Source organism: Saccopteryx bilineata, chromosome 5 (assembly GCF_036850765.1).
Source record: "Saccopteryx bilineata isolate mSacBil1 chromosome 5, mSacBil1_pri_phased_curated, whole genome shotgun sequence".
Lineage (NCBI taxonomy): Eukaryota > Metazoa > Chordata > Mammalia > Chiroptera > Emballonuridae > Saccopteryx > Saccopteryx bilineata.
Window position 1 is genome coordinate 36,012,695 of NC_089494.1, and position 21,719 is coordinate 36,034,413.

At 41.4% G+C, this 21,719-nt stretch overlaps 1 protein-coding gene across 5 annotated transcripts in view; it reads left to right on the top strand.

Moving 5' to 3' along the window:
• Positions 1–817: 817 nt before the first annotated feature.
• Positions 818–21,719, top strand: part of FTCDNL1 (formiminotransferase cyclodeaminase N-terminal like) — a 47,313-nt gene continuing 26,411 nt past the window's right edge. For 2 of the 5 annotated variants that reach the window (XM_066280012.1, XM_066280016.1), the window contains exons 1-4: positions 1,407–1,543; positions 3,405–3,532; positions 6,300–6,395; positions 8,046–8,198. In XM_066280012.1, the coding sequence (XP_066136109.1) occupies positions 3,418–3,532; positions 6,300–6,395; positions 8,046–8,198 (364 nt within the window). In that variant the 5' untranslated portion in view covers positions 1,407–1,543; positions 3,405–3,417. Of the gene's footprint in view, positions 965–1,259; positions 1,371–1,406; positions 1,544–3,404; positions 3,533–6,299; positions 6,396–8,045; positions 8,199–21,719 lie in introns of those variants that run through there. The other 3 variants (XM_066280013.1, XM_066280014.1, XM_066280015.1) reach the window with 3 other exon arrangements.

Below are 21,719 nucleotides of genomic sequence, written 5' to 3' on the forward strand. Positions count from 1 at the left end.
ATCCTGAGGTTAACACCCCTCCTCTTGCCAACAGCCCTCCTACCTGCCAACACTCTGAGATGGGGAAGGCTGGATCTGACACAATCACACATAATACTGTTGTGACATCTAAGTACAATGATGATGATGTGCGAAGCATCATGAACCTGATTTTTTTTTAACACTCATTATGTTACTTATTTTTATGCCACATTAGGCTAGAAACCAAATGTCCACATAAATGTTAATTTCCCCAAATCTGTGTTTAAAAAGTATAATTAGAAAATAAAAAATAGATTTTAAAATTAATTTATTCCATCAAAGTAGTTATCTAGTGATTATATCAGTTAAGGAACAAAATTGGATCAAAATAGTGACATTGAACTGTTGCTACATTTTTTTTAAAAAAAGAGCAGGTTCTTATTTTTTGGAAGACTAGTATGTTCTCAAAGTTCACTGGCCTAGAAAGAAGGGAAATGCTTACTGCTTGGTTCATATTGGTTGTAACTTTGACTAATGGTCATGTGCAAGGACTGCTTTTATCCTGGGGTGGGTCCAGTTCATTTTTACAAGGACTCGAGGGTAGTATTTCTCAGGAGGGAATCTACCAAAGGAGTGCGTGTGCACGCCCCTGTGCACACCGAAGAGAAGAGCCCCCTGCTGGCGTATGATCAATGGTAATGACCACATCATTGGATTCTACTGCCCTTTTAGAAAGTCATTCATTCACCAGAAAGAATTGTGGAGAGTTCCAAAATGAAGCAGTGGCGACGAGGAGACAATTCTAAAAGGAACGTTAAGCTTTCCTGGACGCGGGAGCGGGAGATCGGGGCCGGGGTCAGGGACAGGGTCACGGAGAGAACGGCAGGCTGGAACGCGCCCAGGGCGCCCGGGAGGCGGAGCTGGCGGCGGAAGCTGCGTACCGGTCCCGAGCGGCGACTCCGGCTCGGTGACATCCAAGCCCGCCGCCCCTCCGCGCACGCAGGTCGGTTCTCCTCCCCAATCGCCGAGCGGCCGCGCGGCCACAGGTTCCGTCGACGCCCCGGTCCTTCGCCGCTCGCAGACCATGCTCCTGGCGGACCTCGTAGGGGCGGCCGGCGAGTCCCCCGGGGCCCTCAGGTTACCCTTCGGTCCACGTGGCCCTGGGACACTCCCTACCGGAACCGGGGCGGGGCCGCGCAGAGGGGGCCCCGCCGCTGGTTCCAGCCCCAGCACACGCTTCCGTCTGGCTGGCGAGTCTCTCTGCGTCCCTATAAGTGCTGATGGTCGTGCGTGCGCAGGAGGCAGCAGGTCTGGCGGAGCCGTCGCGACCGGCTCCACTCCGCGCTGGCTCTGCTGCTGCCTGCCCGGGCCAAGCAGGTTTTTGGTCTGTCGCCGGAAGTCACCGAACGGTGATTGAAGGGACCGGCGGTCTGAGATCCCACTCTCCTAAAAGTGTTTGAAGGGCTTGCCCTGGGTCACTTTATTAGAGGAGAAAGGAGAGAAATTTTTACCCTTTGACTAACAAGCCTGAATGCTTTCCAAAAGCCTGGCACTGCGGCTAATTTCAGCTTTTGCTGTGAAGGTAGATTTTCCTAACAGCATCTTTGTATGATTTAGTTGTCCACAGGGAATCAAACTGTGGAATGAGAAGATGAAACTAATCCTTTCTCTTTCACTGTTAGGGGTTGCCATAAACACCATTTGTTAAAAAGCGTAATTATGTTGGGAAAGTGCCTGATGAGACAATTAAGCTACATAAACACACCGAAAACAAATGAAAGCCAGAAGACGCCCACACCCCTTGTGTAAAGCAATTTTTTTGGTTTACATAAAAACCAGAGGTCTGAGGTGGTTTATTATAAAAATGTTATTAATGTCTAGAAAAACCTAATGGCTGTATATTTATGACTTTGCGATGCGATGATGGTCACAGTATGAAATCCTGAACTGACCATGAGCCTTGTACTCCCTCTAGATTAACATGACTAGGCCAACAATCCTAGCGAACCAAGCCAGTGGATTCATGCACTCAGAGCTGTTATTTGCACCCAACACGTTTAGCTTAAACTCGTAAGCTTAATGTTTATCTCAGAGTTGGACACCATTCACTGGAGTATCCCCTACACAGAGAACATTACTTGACACAAAATTACCTTTGTCAAATATATTTTGAATGAATTCATGAAATCTACGTTCATTTTTAGATATGATAATTAATAACCCAAATATGATTGGCTGATCTTGAAAAGGGAAATTCTTTTCTTGTTATTATTATTATTTTTTTCCCAAAGCTGGAAACGGGGAGGCAGTCAGACAGACTTCCGCATGCGCCCGACGGGGATCCACCCAGCATGCCCACCAGGGGGCGATGCTCTGCCCATCCGGGACGTCGCTCTGTTGCAACCAGAGCCATTCTAGCGCCTGAGGCAGAGGCCACAGAGCCATCCCCAGCGCCCGGGCCATCTTTGCTCCAATGGAGCCTCGCTGTGGGAGGGGAAGAGAGAGACAGAGAAGAAGGAGAAGGGGAGGGGTGGAGAAGCAAATGGGTGCCTCTCCTGTGTGCCCTGGCCAGGAATCGAACTGGGGACTCCTGCACGCCAGGCTGATGTTCTACCGCTGAGCCAACCAGCCAGGGCAATTTCTTGTTATTTTGAGTTATTTAAATTTGTTCAATTCATATCATTTGAGGTATGCAAATACAATGACTTGAAAATGCCTTTCTAGAGTACTAAAGAGAATCAAAGCAACCCCCAAAATGTGTGTAATTAATCCATTTTCAATGAAAGAATTAGTCACGTTTTTGGCATTATTGAGTAACATACCAGAGTACATGTCAGCTTTCAGTTCAAGGTACAGAGTCCTGTGACATTAAACTGATTTAGAAACTTTGGAGCTCAAAGTGCAAAAGGAACTTAGTTGCACGGTTGTCATTTAAAGCCCCAAAATGATTCTATTTTTTTGCTTGAGGAATAATTTTTATAACAATCAGCATATTGAATATCTCATCATTCCTCTTTTTTGCATTTCCCCAGTAAGTCTCATTTAATAAAAAGGATCATGCTTATTTGTTACATAGTGAAGACCTGGAAAATGGATAAGCTAGGGAAAGCTATGCTTAAAAGGGAATAATATACTTCAATGAAAAAGTTTCACTTACAGGACAGAATTCAGGCTGAAAAACTTGAAGGATATTTTCTAGTGTTGTTACTATGCTCATCTGTGCATATGTGCATGGCCACATATATGTGGTTTCCTGATGAGTCAGTCTGAGGATTTTTATCATTTAGGTGTCCTCTAGAAATGAGAGTGACATGTTAATATTATGACTAAATTGTTTCCAAAGAGCTAGAACTTCTTTTATGGTTAATAAATATGGAAATATGAATAAACTGTAGAGACCGAAATGAAGAAAAAGATTCTTTTTTTTTTCCCCTCTATTCTAGAAACAAAATCAGCATGTCTTCCTCCAGATTGGGGCTTCGTTTGGCTGCCTGTTTACTAAACATTTCAGAAGCCAGAAGAAAACACATTGTTGAGAACATAGCAAGAGCAGCTCTTCTTGGAAAAAACGGTAGGAACAACAGATGATTGAAGTGGATATGTAGAGTTTTGATAATATAGTAAATTTTGTACCTTGCAGACAATATCTATAGAGCACTCTTTTTTTCTTCGTCGATTTCCCCCCTTGTTCTTGAGCTGTTGTCACAGCTTCTGCAGGACTCCAGGATACTGAGATAGAGCAGTTATGCAGATGTGCACAGATGGTCTCTTCCAATGCCTGCGTGTGCTCAGCAGCGCAGTTCTTGACACTGGAGGCCGAGAGTCTGAAATGCCCACTGTTCAGAATATTGACAGGATCCTGAGAAGCGTATAGTTACATAAAGGTTGAATGTTCCCCTCATAGGGCATTTATTGGGTCATTAATAGAATGAGCATAATTGGGCATTATGCTTTTTATTCAGCAGGTTACATAAAAAAATAAACTTGCCAAATACTGAATACCAACTACTTCTCAAAGCTATCATTACAGCATTATTATTTCTATTCCATTTTCTCTATCTAAAGACTTAGGCAATTGCATTTCAGTGATGTTCGTAAGTTCACTTAGCAATTCAGAAGATTGGAGCTCAAGACTCATTACTCCTCCGGCCAGTATTTGTTATGAGAGATACCACTCTTTTTTCTTTTTTAACTCCTGTTGAAATGTTCATGTGAACACAGTTCTAGACATTTGTTTTTATACACAAACACAGTATATTTACAGACCTACAATTATTTAAATATTAAACTTCATTATTAAATGAAGTTTTTTGACAACAGATAAGCATTAGGACCATAACCCTAGCAGGGGTCTCCAAACTTTTTACACAGGGGGCCAGTTCACTGTCCCTCAGACCATTGGAGGGCTGCCAAATACAGTGGTCCTCTCACTGACCACCAATGAAAGAGGTGCCCCTTCCAGAAGTGCAGTGGGGGCTGGATAAATGGCCTCAGGGGGCCGCATTGCGGCCCAGGGGCCGTAGTTTGGGGATGCCTGCGAAAGCATTTCAGACAGTGTATTTTAATTTTTGATTATCATTTTTAATTTAGTTACTGCTTTTCATGAGAAAGAAGTGTTTCCTTCAGTCTATTTCTAATGATAAGCACATTTAAATTATTGTCTTGCAACTTTGCAGGAGCTGGGAATGTCTATGAAAATTTCCGATAATTGCTGATAAGAAAAACCCTCCGGAGTCAGTATAGGGCTGTGCTTGTGCATTCTCTGTAGGAACAGCCCACTTGGGCAACTCATTGTCAGACAAGTACATCTAATGGGATTGGGTTACCGGTCTCTGTGATTAAGTGAAAGTGCAAAGACATTTGGGGAAGCCACACACTGATGGACACCTTGTCTGAACTCACAGTTTTTATCAGCTTATTAGTGGCAGCAGCTCAAATGGAATTATAGCTATTATACTCCATTACAAATACCAAACAATTTACTTCCACTGAGATTCAGACTGACAGCTCCTCCTGCCAGCAGTAATTTTTTTTTTCTATATGCATACTTAAGAAATTGCAGGAGAGAGTGTTTCATTTTTTTCAGCATTTCATTCAATTGAGTCATATGAAACTGAGAATAAAAGCTTTTCAGAAGAAGATTTAGGATGAAAAAACAAAATCATCTCTTCTAGGAGCTAGAGTATATTGAAAATACATTAAAAAGGAGGTTGTATGACCTCGTTCTTGCTTTATCTTTTATAGTTATAAAAATGCGGGGAAGGTAGTACTAGTTAAGAAAATGACCTATTGTTTTACCAGTGCTTTATAGGCATTTGTTTTTAAGTGAGTGGAATAAAGCTGTATTGCCTATAATTTTTCTAATTAAGTAATATGGAAACATTTAAATGGCCAAAAAGGTCTTAGGTAAAGAAACCTGAGTTATAAATTTCAGACCTACACTGGGGCAGGGCTGTGTAGATGCTCATTTGGCTATGAGTGAGTGACATAAGTTTATCTTTTCGCATTATTAAAGTTAATAGCACAGGGCTGCTGTAAGCTCTGTAGTTCCTGCGTGTAACTTGTTTTTCCTCTCTTCTGAAAAGATTAATTGTTAAGCTGCCAGGGGACAGGGCGACAAAGGTATAATGGCATAGTGAAATGTTTAATTACCGCCTGAAAACTTTTGTCCTTCACTTTGAATTTGCTCCTGCAGGCTTAAGGGGGACTTTTAAGGGGCCTGAACCAGGCTCGTAAACTTCAAAAATAACCGGGGTTATGTGTGGCCGCCATACAGGGTATGGTAGCTTTCTCCTCCAGGTTACACATTCAAGTGAGTCACAAGCCATTGAAAGCTGGAAGTCATTAACATTGAAGGCTGTTGGTGGCCTCTGAAAAGGAGATGGTGGAATATGAACGGTTTCTAATAGACAGGTGCATGCGTCCCAGAAACCTCTGCTTTAGGCATTAATTGGCCTATCCTAGTTTTTCCAGATGGCAGATTTTTATCCAGTTTGATTTCTGGGTTTGGGAAGAAAAAATGATAAGGCCTAGAAGATGAGATTGTTAAGGAACAGAATTTAGGGAGACATGATGTGACAGTTGAAAGAAGAAGCTACCACCTAGAATTAATTAACATATACCAAAGGCTAGTGTCCAAGCTGAGCCATCTGGTTATAATAGGAAGACTGTAAGAAATGGAGATTACGACCCTTAAATTTCATGATTAGCCAATGTCAATTCATAGCTCACATCCCAGAATTTTTCTGTTGAATTAATTTAATATTATCAGAAGAAATAAAGTATTAAGGCTTTATCACAAAAAATAATTCTTGCATTTGTGTTTTTTTTCTTTATAGGGAAGAAACATCCTAAAGTGTCAGTGCTCAATATATTTTCTGATCAAGACTATAACAGATCAGTTATCACAATAGCAGCTTCTGTTGACGAATTAGGTGAGATTGCAGTTTCTTTCTTTCTTTATATAATATATATGTCTATGATTAAGGATAGCGTTCAGGTAGATATGAATGCTCTTTAATCACTGATTTTCTGTGCAAATATGAATAGTCCATTAGTTGCAGAGTTACTTCAAACCTGCATTTCATCATTTTTCTGAGCATACACATCTCAAACATTTCTCATTTCTTCTTCATTAAAATGAAACTTGGGGTCCAAGAGTTAATACCATTCTTTCCCTGAAGATGATCACATATACTTTGTGGTTGAGAAAAACATCTTCAGTTTCTAACCTGTGGAGCAATAGTGTTGAAGTCAGCCTTGATTTCAGTAAGTCATCGTAGAATGAAACATGCTAAGCAGTCGTGTTTTGAGTTGGGAGCCTGGAATCGTGAGTTGGTTCATGGGTTGGAATGAAATGGGTTCCATGTCTCTGTTGTAAAGTTTAGTGGGACTTGAATTTGAAGGATCATGATTGTTTAAACAAAAGCCTGTATTATCTTAATATTGTTTAGTAAAGGAATCAAAATATTTTTAAATAAACTTTATTTCAATTCAGTGGATTGTCTTTTTCCAAAAAGTGTGTTTGAGGAACAAAGAGCTGACTGAAAACTCCCAACAAACAGGACAAATTATTTTGCATGTTAATCATAAGATGTAAAGTTTGCTTTTTTGTTGTTTATCTCTCTTGCTAAAATTGTCAGAGTAAAAACCTAAAACTATTAATGCTAATGAAAACTCAGAGTAATAACAGAGAACTCTGAGGTGTCTTGAATATGTATTTAGATAAAACAACTTAATAAAAAGTCTAATTACTGGACAAGAGCACAACTGCAATACATATGCTTTTAAAACTTTATGTTTGTGTATATATTTTAATATCAGTTTATAAAACATTCCAAAAATAAAGAGGGATTCTATCAGATTAATTTGATAAAACTAAAAAGTTTTAAAGTAACCTATTGTAAAAAAATACAAAGATGTTTAAGACTAGTAAACATTGTGTAATTTCTCCACATTGGGCGAGCTGGAAGAAATGTGAAACTTTATGACAAGTGAGAGGTGGTACAAAGGGGAATGTTGTATCTTTTTTTTTTTTTTTTCTTAAGCGGGAGAGAGAGACAGAAAGAGACACACAGAAAGGGACAGACAGACAGGAAGGGAGAGAAATGAGAAGTGTCAACTTGTTATGGCACTTTAGGTGTTCATTGATTGTTTTCTTATATGTGCCTTGATTGGGGGTTCCAGCTGAGCCAGTGAACCCTTGTTTAAGCCAGCAATCTTGGTCTCAAGCCAGCAACCTTGGACTTCAAGCCAATGACCTTTGGGCTCAAGCCAGAGACCATGGGGTCATGTCTATGATCCCACGCTCAAGCCAGCAACCCTGTGCTCAAGCTGGGTGAGCCCATGGTCAAGCTGGTGACCTCGGAGTTTCAAACCTGGATTCTCAGTGTCCCAGGTCGACACTCTATCCACTGTGCCACCTTTTGGTCAGGTGGGAGATATATCTTTTACTGTTCTTTATTTTGGATGACAAAAATCTTCTTAACAGATTACAATAGAAAAACAACTATTATTCATAGTGCTGCTTCTTTAGTTGTGTTTGCAAGTTTAATGAGTGTTTTTTGCAACTTTACCATTTTAAGGCAATTCTGTTCTGGCTGCCTGCTTGGAGGCCTTCCAGTCTATTGATATGGAAGTTCAAGAGGGAATCCACCCTTGTTTGGGAGCAGTGGACCTGATTCCCATTTACCCTCTCTCTGATGTTGGAGTGGAAGAGTGTGGAGCTGTGGCCAGAAGTAAGAGAATGTTTGGGGTAGTGTGTTATTTCTTAACAGAAACCATTTTTTACGAATCAGAACAGCTTGTGACAATATAATCACTCTTCAACTCCATGGGAAAAGTCAACCTTCAAGACTTGTATCAACAGTAAGATTTCATGGGTGATGGTGTGGCACACTGTGACTATGTGACTCCTCCTTCCACTTTCCAGCCATGACACCATGGAACACGAATAGCTGTGGGATGCAGCGAGTCAATCATTTGTCCCTTGCAAATTCATGATGGGTCACGAGAAAACAACAGTAGTTTCTAATGAGTTCTTTAGACTCTTCGGGGCAGAACGATGCTGTGTTTTGCCCATCTGTGTCTTATTTTCTTGAGCAGGGGTAATGATGAGGTTGAAAAACCACTTAAATGTTAACTCCTACCCCTTTTTCCTCTGACTTTTTTTTTTTTTCCTTATGCACAACTCTCTTTAAGATTTCCTTTATAACTGAACTATCACATGCTTGATTTCAGCCCCAGGGGTAAGTTTAATTTGGAAATTTTGAGCTATGTCACTTGAGGTGTTTTTGAATTAGGCAAATTGGGAGAAAAGAAAGACCTTTTGCCTGGACTGTCTAGCTGCTCCCTGGTTAATTACGACATGCAGAGGCTCATAACCTTCGGGGAAAAGTTTGCCTTAGGATAATTGCATTCTTCTCTGTATGACCTCAGAAATCCTTCTATGATGTTGCCTCATTTTTATTTAATAGTGAATGTCTAACATTTGGGATGTAGATTTGGAATCTAGCTGAGCTATATCAAGCACCAGGAATAGGAAATCAGACTGGTTTTCAAAGGAGAACCTCACTGTTGTGCTGCATTTTAATATGACCCGACAAGCTAAGGATTACTTCCCAGCAAAATATTGGCCCAAAATTTGCTTTACTTTTTATCCAAGAAAAGGTTAAAATTCAAAATGGGGGAAAATATGTTTCACACAAAAATGAAGAGTTCAGAATTGTCCAGACCAGAATAATGATTTTAATTGTCTTCAAAACAATTATGTTCAATTACATTAAATCTCAAATTAGCCATACATGAAGTTTTTCATTACATCAGGACTAGTCCACTCCAGATGTTCGTCCTGCAGAGGAGACAGTTGACAATCGGAGGGTCTGGACACAGTGTTTTTCCCTTCCCTTACCCTTTTGCTTCATTGGCAGCTACTGTACCTCATGATTTAAACATGGACATTTCTAATTAAACAAGAGCTCAGCTGCATTCTTGAACTAATTTATAACATTTGATTTGAAATGTAATAGCTTCAATCTTCATCTGATTAAAAACAGTCATGTACTGTACATGGTTACTATTTTGATGCTCCAACATGCAGTTTTTATTTTTATATTCCCCTTTCTGCACAGCTGTTCATCTAATATCATCCAATTTTTTTTTATTTTATTTTTTTTTTTGTAACAGCATGCTCAGACATTCTTATAAGGCAAAGTATAGGATCTGGCTGTTCTCCAAACAGTGAAGGGATGTTTTTTCACTAAGGTAACCCCTTCTCAGGATGCCCAACTTTAAGTTAATGATGTGACTAATTTTCTTTGGAAAGAAGGGCAATGGAGAACAGTCCAGTGACATAAAAGATAGTTAATATTGATAATTGATATTCATAATTCATATATGCTCTGTGTGCAAAAACTCTGAATAATACATTTCAGAACTTTTTTTTTTTGTATTTTTCTGAAGTTGGAAACGGGGAGGCAGTCAGACAGACTACCGCATGTGCCCGACCGGGATCCACCCGGCACGCCCACCAGGGGGCGATGCTCTGCCCATCCAGGGCGTTGCTCTGTTGCAACCAGAGCCATTCTAGCGCCTGAGGCAGAGGCCATAGAGCCATCCTCAGCGCCCAGGCCAACCTTGCTTCTAAGGAGGAGCCCTGGCTGCGGGAGGGGAAGAGACAGAGAGGAAGGAGAGGGGGAGGGATGGAGAAGCAGATGGGCGCTTCTCCTGTGTGCCCTGGCCAGGAATCGAACCCGGGGCTCCTGCACGCCAGGCCGACGCTCTACCACTGAGCCAACCTGCCAGGGCCATTTCAGAACTTTTTGACATCAGCTCTAAGCTTGCTTATACCTTAAGGAAAAGCTTCTTAAAGTGAGGTTCAAAATTGGTATTCAGGACTTATAAATGCTGTCAAAATCATTTGCAAAATTTTATGCATGTGCTTTCTTGTATACATACAAAGACACATACACTCACACACAATTTTTCATATAATTTTAGTTTAAGAACGTCTAGACTCGCAGGGGTCTCCAAACTTTTTACACAGGGGGCCAGTTCACTGTCCCTCAGACCATTGGAGGGCTGCCAAATACAGTGGTCCTCTCACTGACCACCAATGTGAAAGAGGTGCCCCTTCCAGAAGTGCAGTGGGGACTGGATAAATGGCCTCAGGGGGCCGCGTTGTGGCCCGCGGGCCGTAGTTTGGGGACGCCTGGTAGAGTAAAGGGCACAGCAGCGGAGAAGCTCAGAGGTGAGAACAGCCTGGGCTTCAGGACCTGCAAAGGATTTCAGTGTGGCTGGCCAGAACTTAGATATAGAGTGGGATGAGAAAGGCATTCCTGGGAATATTAAGAAATGAAGTTCAAGAGGTAATTAGAAGTCATATCATGAAGTTTTATATGCCAGGTCAAGGAGTTCAAACCTTATAGGAAAGCATTGGGAACCATTGAAGAGTTTTAAGCAAGAAAGTGGTCTGATTGGCTTGAATTTTAGGAAGATCACTCTGCCTGCATGATAGAGAATGGACAGGAAGCAAGCAGATCAGTTTGGAAAGTTGACCGTGGCCTAAGATACTAGAGAATAGAGACACTCCATAGGATGTTGGGAGTGGGGAACAAAACAGTGGTGTGTAAGTGTCATCAATTACAAATGATGGAAGGAAAGAGCTTTGAGGTGAAGGCGCATGAGTACGTTCTTTACCTTCTGCCCTTTGGCGTAGAATGAATGCACAGCTGAGACTAGGAGACACATAGACCTACTCTATTATTTAAGGCAGTGGTTCTCAACCTTTCTAATGCTGTGACCCGCAATACAGTTCCTCATGTTGCGGTGACCCCAAACCAAAAAATAATTTTGGTGGCTACTTCATAACTGTATTTTTGCTACAGTTATGATTCGGAATGTAAATACCTGATATGCATTATGTATTTTCCGATGGCTTTAGGCGACCCCGCTGGGGTCGCGACCCAGAGGTTGAGAACCGCTGATTTAAGGCTTACCAATTTTTAAAAATGTTTTGGGGTTTGGTTTATATTTTCTATAAAAACTACAGTTAGGATACATCTCATTTTTATTTCTATTATTAGTCTCTAAATTTTCCCTCTCCTTTTTCCCCCTCCTCCCTCTGTTCTTCCCTCTCTCTCTTCTTTCATCCTTCCTTTCCTTTTTTTTGGTTATCAAAATGATACATGCATGTGGATAAAAGTCAAATATCCCACAGGGTTTGTCCCCAAACTTAAAGTAGTTCATAGCCCACCTCTTCCCCTCACCATACACATTCAACTTCCTTCTCTCCTGAGCCAAGTACCATATTTCCCCATGTATAAGATGCTCCCATGTATAAGACACACCTTAATTTTGGGAACTGAAATTTGAAAAAAAAATGTATTACATAAAGTTATTGAATTCAAGGTTTTTTTCTTTTTCTTTTTGTTGTTGTTGTTGTTGTAAGATACCTGAGAGAGACACAGAGAGGGACAGATAGGGACAGACAGGCAGGAAAGGAGAGAGATGAGAAGCATCAATTCTTCATTTCGGCTCCTTACTCTCCTTAGTTGTTCATTGATTGTTTTCTCATATGTGCCTTAACTGGGGGGTGGGGGAGGGCTACAGCAGAGCAAGTGACCCCTTGCTCAAACCAGCGACCTTGGGCTCAATCCAGCAACCTTGGGCTCAAGCCAGCGACAATGGGGTCATGTCTATGATCCCATGCTCAAGCCAGCAACCCCACGCTCAAGCTGGTGAGCCTGTGCTCAAGCCAGTGACCTCGGGGCTTCAAACCTGAGTCCTCTGCATCCCAGTCCAATGTTCTGTCCACTGTGCCACTGCCTGAACTCAAGTTTTATTCATCATAAAATTCATACAACTCCTCATCACTGTCAAAACTCCCATCCATGAGCTTGTCCTCATCTGTGTCTGATGACGAATTACTGTCTTCAACAATGAGCACAAAAACAAGCATGAAAAAGCAGGAAATGAAAGTAAAAAAATCTATAACCACTGTTTAAGAAGCATCCAGTTTTTAGACCCCAAATTTTTCAAAAAAGGGTGCATCTTATACATGAAGAAATATGGTACTTTCAGCTTTCATTTTATTACTTAGGATCAACTCCAGATACCTAAATAAAGGTAATTTTTAGTTTTTCAGTTTTAGGCATTGTCTACTGACTTCTTATTGCAGGTGATGAAAATTCAGCTTTCTCTTACCCCACCTGTCGTTTTGAATACACACACATGCACACGCGCACACTCTTACTTCCCAATCCTTCTTTCAATATAGTTATGTCAAAATTTGGATCACTACTTAGTGATTATAATATTGACTATATAATCATTATCCACAATTAATTATTTAAAAATTATAATTTTATCCTTTCTGAAAAACCTTTTATTTATTTTTTGCTGGAGTTGATCATTATCTTTTTGACTGATGACTTGGTATATCCACTTATCACTGGTTTAGCCTCAAACTCTGTTAACATTTCTCCATGCATTCAGACACAACAAACACCCCATATATTGAGTGTTCTATCAATTTCATCTTTTAAGAGAAGCATCTTCGGGCCCTGGCCGGTTGGCTCAGCGGTAGAGCGTCGGCCTAGCGTGCGGAGGACCCCGGTTCGATTCCCGGCCAGGGCACATAGGAGAAGCGCCCATTTGCTTCTCCACCCCTCCGCCGCGCTTTCCTCTCTGTCTCTCTCTTCCCCTCCCGCAGCCGAGGCTCCATTGGAGCAAAGATGGCCCGGGCGCTGGGGATGGCTCTGTGGCCTCTGCCTCAGGCGCTAGAGTGGCTCTGGTCGCAATATGGCGACGCCCAGGATGGGCAGAGCATCGCCCCCTGGGAGGCAGAGCACCGCCCCTGGTGGGCGTGCCGGGTGGATCCCGGTCGGGCGCATGCGGGAGTCTGTCTGAATGTCTCTCCCTGTTTCCAGCTTCAGAAAAATGAAAAAAAAAAAAAAAAAAAAAAAAAGAAGCATCTTCTAGAACTCTCTGACCTATTTCAGTTAGGACTGTTTATCCTTGGTTTGTTGAGTATAACTGTCACCCTGGGATCTCCTCGTTGCTCCCCTGTCTTTCTCCATGGAGATTCCCTGGTTCATGAATCTCATGTGTTTTCTCTATCTCTCTGTCTCTGTCTCTTTTAGCATTTATGTCTTTGTTTTGGTGGATCCCATGCTCTGGTAGCTTTCAGGAAAAAGGGGAAGTACTTTTCCAACACCTTGAAGTTCTGAAAATGCCATTAGTCTACCTTCCCATTTAATTGTTAGCTTGGCTAGGTATAGAATTCCAGGTTAGGTTAGAAGTAATTCTCCTTTATTTTAAAAATATTATGTCATTGAATTCTTCTTCTTTCTTTCTTTCTTTCTTTTTTTCCTTTTTTTGACAGAGAGAAAGAGAGAGAGAGAGAGAGAAAGATAGGGACAGACAGGAAGAGAGAGAGATGAGAAGCATCAATTCTTCATTGCAGCTCCTTAGTTGTTCACTGATTGCTTTCTCATGTGTGCCTTGACTAGGGGGCTTCAGCAAAGTGAGTGACCCCTTACTCAAGCCAGCAACGTTAGGCTCAAGCCAGTGACCATGGGGTCATGTCTATGATCCCACGCTCAAGCCAGCAACCTTCTGTTTAAGCTAGTGAGCCTGCTCAAGCGTGATGAGCCTGCTCTCAAGCCGGTGACCTTGGGGTTTCAAACCTGGGTCCTCTGCATCCCAGTCTGATGCTCTATCCACTGTGCCAGTGCTTGGTCAGGCTGAATTCTTATTTTCATGTTGCTGTTGAAACTTATGAAGCCATTATGATTCCTGATCTTGTATGTGATCTGTCACTTTTTTCTGGAATCTTGTCAATCTTTACTTGGTTTCCAGTTTTGAAATTTCTGTGATGTTTCTTTGTATGGGTCTGTTTTCATTCATTGTCCTGGAGACTTAATAGGCCCTTTGCATCCTTAAAACATTTGTCCTTCAGTGCTGGGCAATTCTCTTGAGTTATTCCACTGATGATTTATTTTCCCAGTTTTTTCTAGAAGCCCCATTGTTTAGATGTTGTAACTCTTATACTGATTCTCTACATTTATTTTGTCTTTTTTGTCTATTATTTTATATTTTAATACTTTCTTGAAAATTTTCTCTATTTCCCAAGTCTTCAATAAGTCTTATTTCTCCTGAATTAGTTTACAAGTACTTTTAATTTACTCCATAAATCTTCCTTTTATTATTATTATTATTATTATTATTATTATTATTTTAAATCATGGCCTTGTCTCGTGTATGCAGTATCAGTGAGTAAGTTCTGACATTTTCTTCTTCCTGAACGTGTCTGCCCTGCAGCCTCCAGCCCCAGCTTGCTTTTTTTGTTTGTTTAAAAGGCTTCCCTCAGGGTCTGATGAGCCATGGTTGGCAGCTTCTTCTCAGACTGGACACTAGAGACTGAATGGATGCTCTGAGTATGTTGATGGGATTTTTTAGCTCTAGGCTGATCTGACTGGGTTGTTTCTTTGAGGACCTCTTATGTCTATATTTTCTTGGTCTTTCTCTTGGACTAGTCAAGTTACCAGCAAAAGATCTTCCAGTCTTCAGCCTGGAGTGTAGATGTAGTTGTCTTTGTTTTAGGAGCTAAACTATGGAAGAGAACTAAAAAGGTCTCAGCATTTAGCTTGCAAATGTTCTCTTAATTCCTGTCTTTTCATTAGTCACCCCTGCCCTCAGTGGTTCCAAGTGTCCTCCTGCCCAGAACCCTTGGGTTTTACCTCTTCTTCTGCCACAATGGGGACTGGGCAGTTTCCTGTCTGTGTGGAGAAGGTGGGGATACAACTGCTGCTTAAACAGACTTCCCACCAGTTTCCCTGTTTTGATCTTTGCCTTTACCTCCCCTCCTAAAGTGAGGCTGCCAGTTCTGGGGACTGTCAGGTGCCTGTGGTACAAGTCTGGTTGCTGCTGTTCCTCTTGATGCCTTAAGTCTGTTAAATAACCATTATTCCTATATCTGCTCTTCCAGGTCCAATACGATTATCTCTTCTTCCTTTTCTATTTGTTTGAACGAGTCAATGCTTTCTAAAAAGTATCTCTTTACCATCATTTTCCTGGGATTTTGTGAGGAAGTGAAAGTAAACATAGGGATCCACACTCCCATCTCTATTTGGAAGGTCCTGCTTCTCTAATTCTTCTTTATGATTTTTAATTATTCTGGATCCTTCAAGAACAATCAATTCACCTAATTTGGAATCAATGGTAAATTTCCAGGAACATTATTATTTCCTCTGACATCTAATTCAATATTGAAAATATCTAGTCTTATTTTCTGGATTTGTATACATTTTTTATGGACAATTTCTCTGAAGGATTCCTGCGTGTCAGAGTGCTTCCTGTATATTTTCCACTTCTTCCTTAGTGTTTTCAGGTGTGGGAAACATACAAGCCTTCATGAGAAGGATGGAGTGAGAATGGAGGGGAGGGGTCACGGCAGAAGGGTGCTTTCAGCTCTTCTCCCGATGATTTCCCAGTGAAAAAGGGCTTACCGAGCATATAAATTCGTAACATTCAGCTTTAAAAGTCTGGACCATAGGTATGAAGTTTGTAAATGATATGGAAACTTGCTTTTTGTTTTATGTCATTAATCAAATGAAGTAATGTTTGTAAATGTTATATAAATTAATAATATTTAGAAAGATAAAGTGCTAGCTAAGTTAATTCTAGGTGTAAAGAAATAGCTTCGCCCTGGCCGGTTGGCTCAGCAGTAGAGCGTCGGCCTAGCGTGCGGAGGACCCGGGTTTGATTCCGGCCAGGGCACACAGGAGAAGCGCCCATTTGCTTCTCCACCCCTCTACCGCGCTTTCCTCTCTCTCTCTTCCCCTCCCGCAGCCAAGGCTCCATTGGAGCAAAGATGGCCCGGGCGCTGGGGATGGCTCTGTGGCCTCTGCCTCAGGCGCTAGAGTGGCTCTGGTCGCTACACGGCGACGCCCAGGATGGGCAGAGCCTCGCCCCTGGTGGGCGTGCCAGGTGGATCCCGGTCGGCACATGCGGGAGTCTGTCTGTCTCTCCCTGTTTCCAGCTTCAGAAAAATGAAAAAAAAAAAAAAGAAAGAAAAAGAAATAGCTTCGGCACGATTGATTTTTATTTTTTAATTTATCTTAAAATATATAAAACATTAATGAATTTGATTAGAGTTATCAGCCTTGTTTAGTGTTTTCTCAAGCATTTTTTTATGACTTGGAGGACACGTGCCACGACAAATTCACGCTACATCGACACTTGCGTGATAGTCTTGAGACCCTTTGATTACTTTATTACAGATTGTGAAAACATGGGCTGATCTGAAAAATCAGGGACAACTTTTCACTTCAAGAATTTTCTATTCTGCTTCTCCAGTTCCTATGGAGATTGTCTCATAAAGCAGCCTTGGGTTTGGTTGAGATTCGTTGATTTGGATTCTGGGTTCTGCTAGAGTTCTCTCCGCCATCAGTATTGCCCTCATTGCCATAGCGTAAAGCACTAGTTGATTTTACAAGCATATGTTAACATAGTTTAAGGACGTAGCATTTATTTTGAGAATTGTATAATACTGCCACCATATAAAAAGCTGAAAAAACAAGGGGTGGTGCATTGGGAGAGTACTTAAAATATTAAGATCAGTTTCTGGGGACTTTAGTACATTTTATCTATGAAGGAGAGTGACCAGGCTGTTCATAAACACACACCGCTACAGGCTTCTTAAATAAACAGGACTCTGTCTACCACTGTAAAGCAGAGGTACTGATGAGGACGAAAAAAGCCAAATGGAAGAACAAGACTGCACCTATTTGTTCTTCTGGCAAATATCGACAAACGCAGCCACACTTGAAAAAGCTACTTATTTTGGCTCTGCGGTAATCTGTAGTCCAAGCGAGTTAAAACCCCATGCGGCAACTCTCGACCAGAGCTGATAGATAAATGGTCTTGCCTTTAGTCCTTGAGATGGATAATTGTAAGGTCCATTTCAGCAAAGTGCAGCTCCAGTTGCTCAGAGCAATGACTAGCTTGATAGCTTCCCCTCCTCTTTATTTCACTCTTAATATATATTAAGTAGGGTTTGTTAAAAATAATGACAACTATCAATGTACTATAAGAATCTTCTAATTGGAATGAGTGAGTGAAGCGCTTGAAATCTTGCTGCCTGAATATATACTTCCTGTAATTCTTTGTTAGTTTCAAATTCACTTAAAAGATTTAGAGTTTAAAACTGGGAAGCCCGTCTCCCCATTGCCACTTCACCTAGGGGAGGGGCCTCTTAGAACACTCAGGAGTAAGCCAGGCATTACCGTGGGAGACATTAATTGTCGTTCACTCCTTACTAGCAAAGGGAGCCTTGGGGCACTCAAAGTTTAGGGGCTGCAGGTTTTCTGACTTTGAATAGTTGTCTACAGCCCTAAGAGATTAGTTTTATATGATCACTGATGGTGTTTTGAGAATGTGGATCTAATAAGGGATTTCTAACAGGTGATTGGTACTATGCTAACTTTTCCAGCTCAGGCCCCCTTGACCTTGGTGAAGCTTTGCCTGAATTTCTTTTCCTTTTTACACCTGCTTCCTAGTATTTATTGTGAATTCCAGTGTCAAGGCCACTAGGGTTAGAAAATTCTGGAGAAATAATATAGTGATGCTAGGTGGGTCTGCAAGATTAAGTGCAGGAACCCAAGGCTTTCCACACCCTCAGGCACCCCACCCCCACCAGCCCATCTGCCTGTTCTCCATCGGCCAGAGAGCTTCTTCAAGAGACCTAGGGCATGTGATAACAATATGGTGACAAAATACGGTATAACACCATTACTAATTAGATGATTTAGATGATCATGTATTGTTTGACTATTAAAATTACATATTTTAAATAAGTCATTCTCCAATTTTAATTAACCAAAAATATATAGGAAGATAATATCTCAAAATATTAATGTTGTGTGTTTCCTGGACAGTCTGTGTTACCTGCTACCTTGAGGTATAGAACCGTTACAGTGAGAATGCGGAGGTGACAGTCAATGTTCTTGTTTGAATTTTTGACAAACAAGAAGAGAGGCCTTGTGAAGGCAGGGTACAGCATTTATTGCATAGCAACAGAGAAGAGAGGGAGGGAGACCACCTCACTCCCTGCCCTGAGAAGGAGGAGCACTGGAGTGAGGTTGGGGAGGAGGGCACATCTTCCCCAAATTTTGAACCAGTTCAACAATTGAGAAAGATAGATGAGAAATGGAGATACTAACATTACTACTAATAAAACTAATATTGACAGCTGAGCTTATCCAACTAGAGAATGAGATATCATAGGCCGCACTGGACGGTGCAGGCCTGCCCTTGAACAGCGTGTGGCAAGGAAGAGTGGGCCGAAATGTGTGTTTCCTGCCCAGGGAGCCCCTAATAAAGAAGAGAGAGGAAGGGGTAGGCCTGTGCGGACCTGCTTCCCCCAAACTTCCTGCTGCAGAGTGAGTGCTGGGAGGGAACAAGGCCAATGTTTTAATTTCCTGGGCCTGCAGTAACCAAATGCCATGGATTGGGTGGTTTAAACAAGAGAAATTTGTATGTAAACATGACTCTGGAGCAGTGGTAGTTAACTTGGTCCCTACCACCCACTAGTGGGCGTTCCAGCTTTCATGGTGGACGGTAGCAGAGCAACCAAAGTATAAGTAAAAAGATAGATTTAACAATAGTAAGTTGTTTTATAAAGATTTATTCTGCCAAACAGCGAAAATCCGACATAAAGTACTTCATAAGTAATTATTATTATGCAGTATGCTTTAACTTGCTGTAACTCTGCTTTATAAATTTTATTGAGTAAAGTTACTTACCTACTTTATAAATCACCATTTCTGTGGAACCGGTGGGCGGTTAGAAAATTTTACTACTAACAGAGATACAAAAGTGGGCGGTAGGTATAAAAAGGTTGACTACCCCTGCTCTGGAGGCTAAAGGTTCAAGACCAGGGTGTCAGCAGGGTTGGTTTCCTCTGAGGGCTGCGTGGGAAGGATCTGTTCCATTTTGGTTTGTAAATGGCACTTATGTTCACATGGCATTCTCCCTGCATATTGTCTGTGTTCAAATTTCCCCTTTTTATGAGGACACTAGTCATACTGGATTAGGGCCCCACTCTACTCCAGTATGACCTTATCTTAACTAATTGTATCTGCAATGACCCTATTCCCAAATAAAGCCACATTATAAAGTCCTCCAGTGGAGGCTGAGTGCATGAATGGGCTGGGGACTATGAATTCATTACATGAATGGAGGGGGGGGGCTCAATTTATCCTATAACTGCCAGTAAGTAAGAGCAGCAGAACTCTCTCCATGTGGGAGGAATGTCAGTAGTGGGCAACAAGCATTTTTCTGCCAAAGGAGATTAAAAGAGGTGTGCATGGGGCATGTGGACGTTCCCTGAGAGGTGGCAAAGAGGAGGACAGGGACTGTGGAAAGGGGAATAGGAAGACTTGACCTATTTGGGTGGGGAGAGATGGTGAGAGTTTGGGCTAGGCTTGAGACTATTGAGAGGTTGTTGAGTGTTGTTGGTGGCCAATGGCTGGGAAGATGTGTGGTTGCCAAACACATACAAGGAAACCAAACTAACTCGTGTACACTATCTGAGTGCCGTTCGGGGAGTATTGGCTGGGTGGAGGGGCTAAGTTAACTCCTCACTGCATGGGGAGCGGGCTTTATATTGATGGCTCTTTACACATTGCTGATACATTGGTCAGCAGAAGGATTCTTTGCTGTCCCCAAGGCTTTGCCGTGTCCCATCTGAACTACTCTTTGGGGCAGCCCCGGCTTCTCAATAGCACCCCCTGAAAAAGAGTGAGAGGTCCTTACAAAGGGGAACCAGTATATGGAAGTAACAGCACAATCCTAATCCCACCCACCCATTGCATATGTGTGTATATGTGCATGGACTAAACAATTACATTATGTTGAGTGGCTAGACCAGGAAACCAGGTGGGAAGTGGAAAAAATAAGAATTCTGGAGGTAAATAAACCTGAGTTAAAATCTCAGATCTGCTACTTAATTGTGAGGTAACTTGACGAAAAAACTTTAGTCTCTTTTATAGTCTTGTTTTTGTGTCTGTACAATGGGGAATAATATCATGCTGTGAGGATGTTAGGAGAAATAATGCCTGTACATAGAGCCCCTGGCTCTCTGCCTCCCGCCAGAGAATAGCTGTTGCTATTTTTAGCGATTCTCTGTAGCCTTATATAGGAGGTACGTAAGGAGTTGGGGCCAGGCTATTCCTCTCCTCACTCTGCTTTGTTGTATGTTATCAAGATTCCCAATAAGGTGCTGTTTTTAAGAAAAGGGATTACATGACAAGATGTTTGAAAACCACTTGTGCCTGTCCTGTGGTGGCACAGTGGGTAGAGTGTTGACTTGGAATGCTGCGGTTGCTGATTCGAAACCCCTGGCTTGCTCGATCAAGGCACATAGAAGGAATTATGAGTTGATGCTTCCTGCTCCTCCCCTACAACTTTCTCTCTCTCTCTCCCCCCTCTCTCCCAAATCAATAAATAAAATCTTTTAAAAAACCACCGAGATTGCTGGGCTCTACCTACCCTTAGAGTTTAATTCAGTAGATGGATGGTGGAACTCAATAATTTTTTTTAAAAAAAGGAAAAGAAAATCACTTGCGTGGATCTCTGAAGAGCTGTTATGTATAAAAGTCTAAGTTCTATAACAGACATCTTTTCTCTTGTTGCTTGTTCATTTGCAAAATGTATTTTGAAGAAATATTAGGAAGCTAAATGAAGAGGTATTTGTTTCCATTTACCATAGTAGATGCTGTTGTATCTATCATAATAAATAGGATTCCTTCCCCCAAGAAAGCTAGAGCCACGAAATCTAAACCTGAAACAATGAACATCACAGGACAGAACAAAACAAGTCACTGGGTACAGTGTGTTATATTTGTTAGGTCACTCAGGAAAGTGTAATTTTTTAAATGAACAATATCATGTCTGCACAAAGTGGTATTTATATCAGCATATGCCCTATGAAGAATTAACAAGCACTTTGCACATATACCTCTGTGAAGTATATGTCATATACAAGGAAATAACAAGATTCTTGGATTCTTATCTATAAATTAACTATTATAAATATATTATATATGTATAATGTACCCCAAATTACTAATTTACCATATATTTTCATGTATTTCTATATCTCCATGAAAGTACATGGTATATTAAGAATTTGGGGGCACATATTATTTGTATTTATATGAGGATATAGGATAGTGAAGTTTTTCATTCTCTAGCAG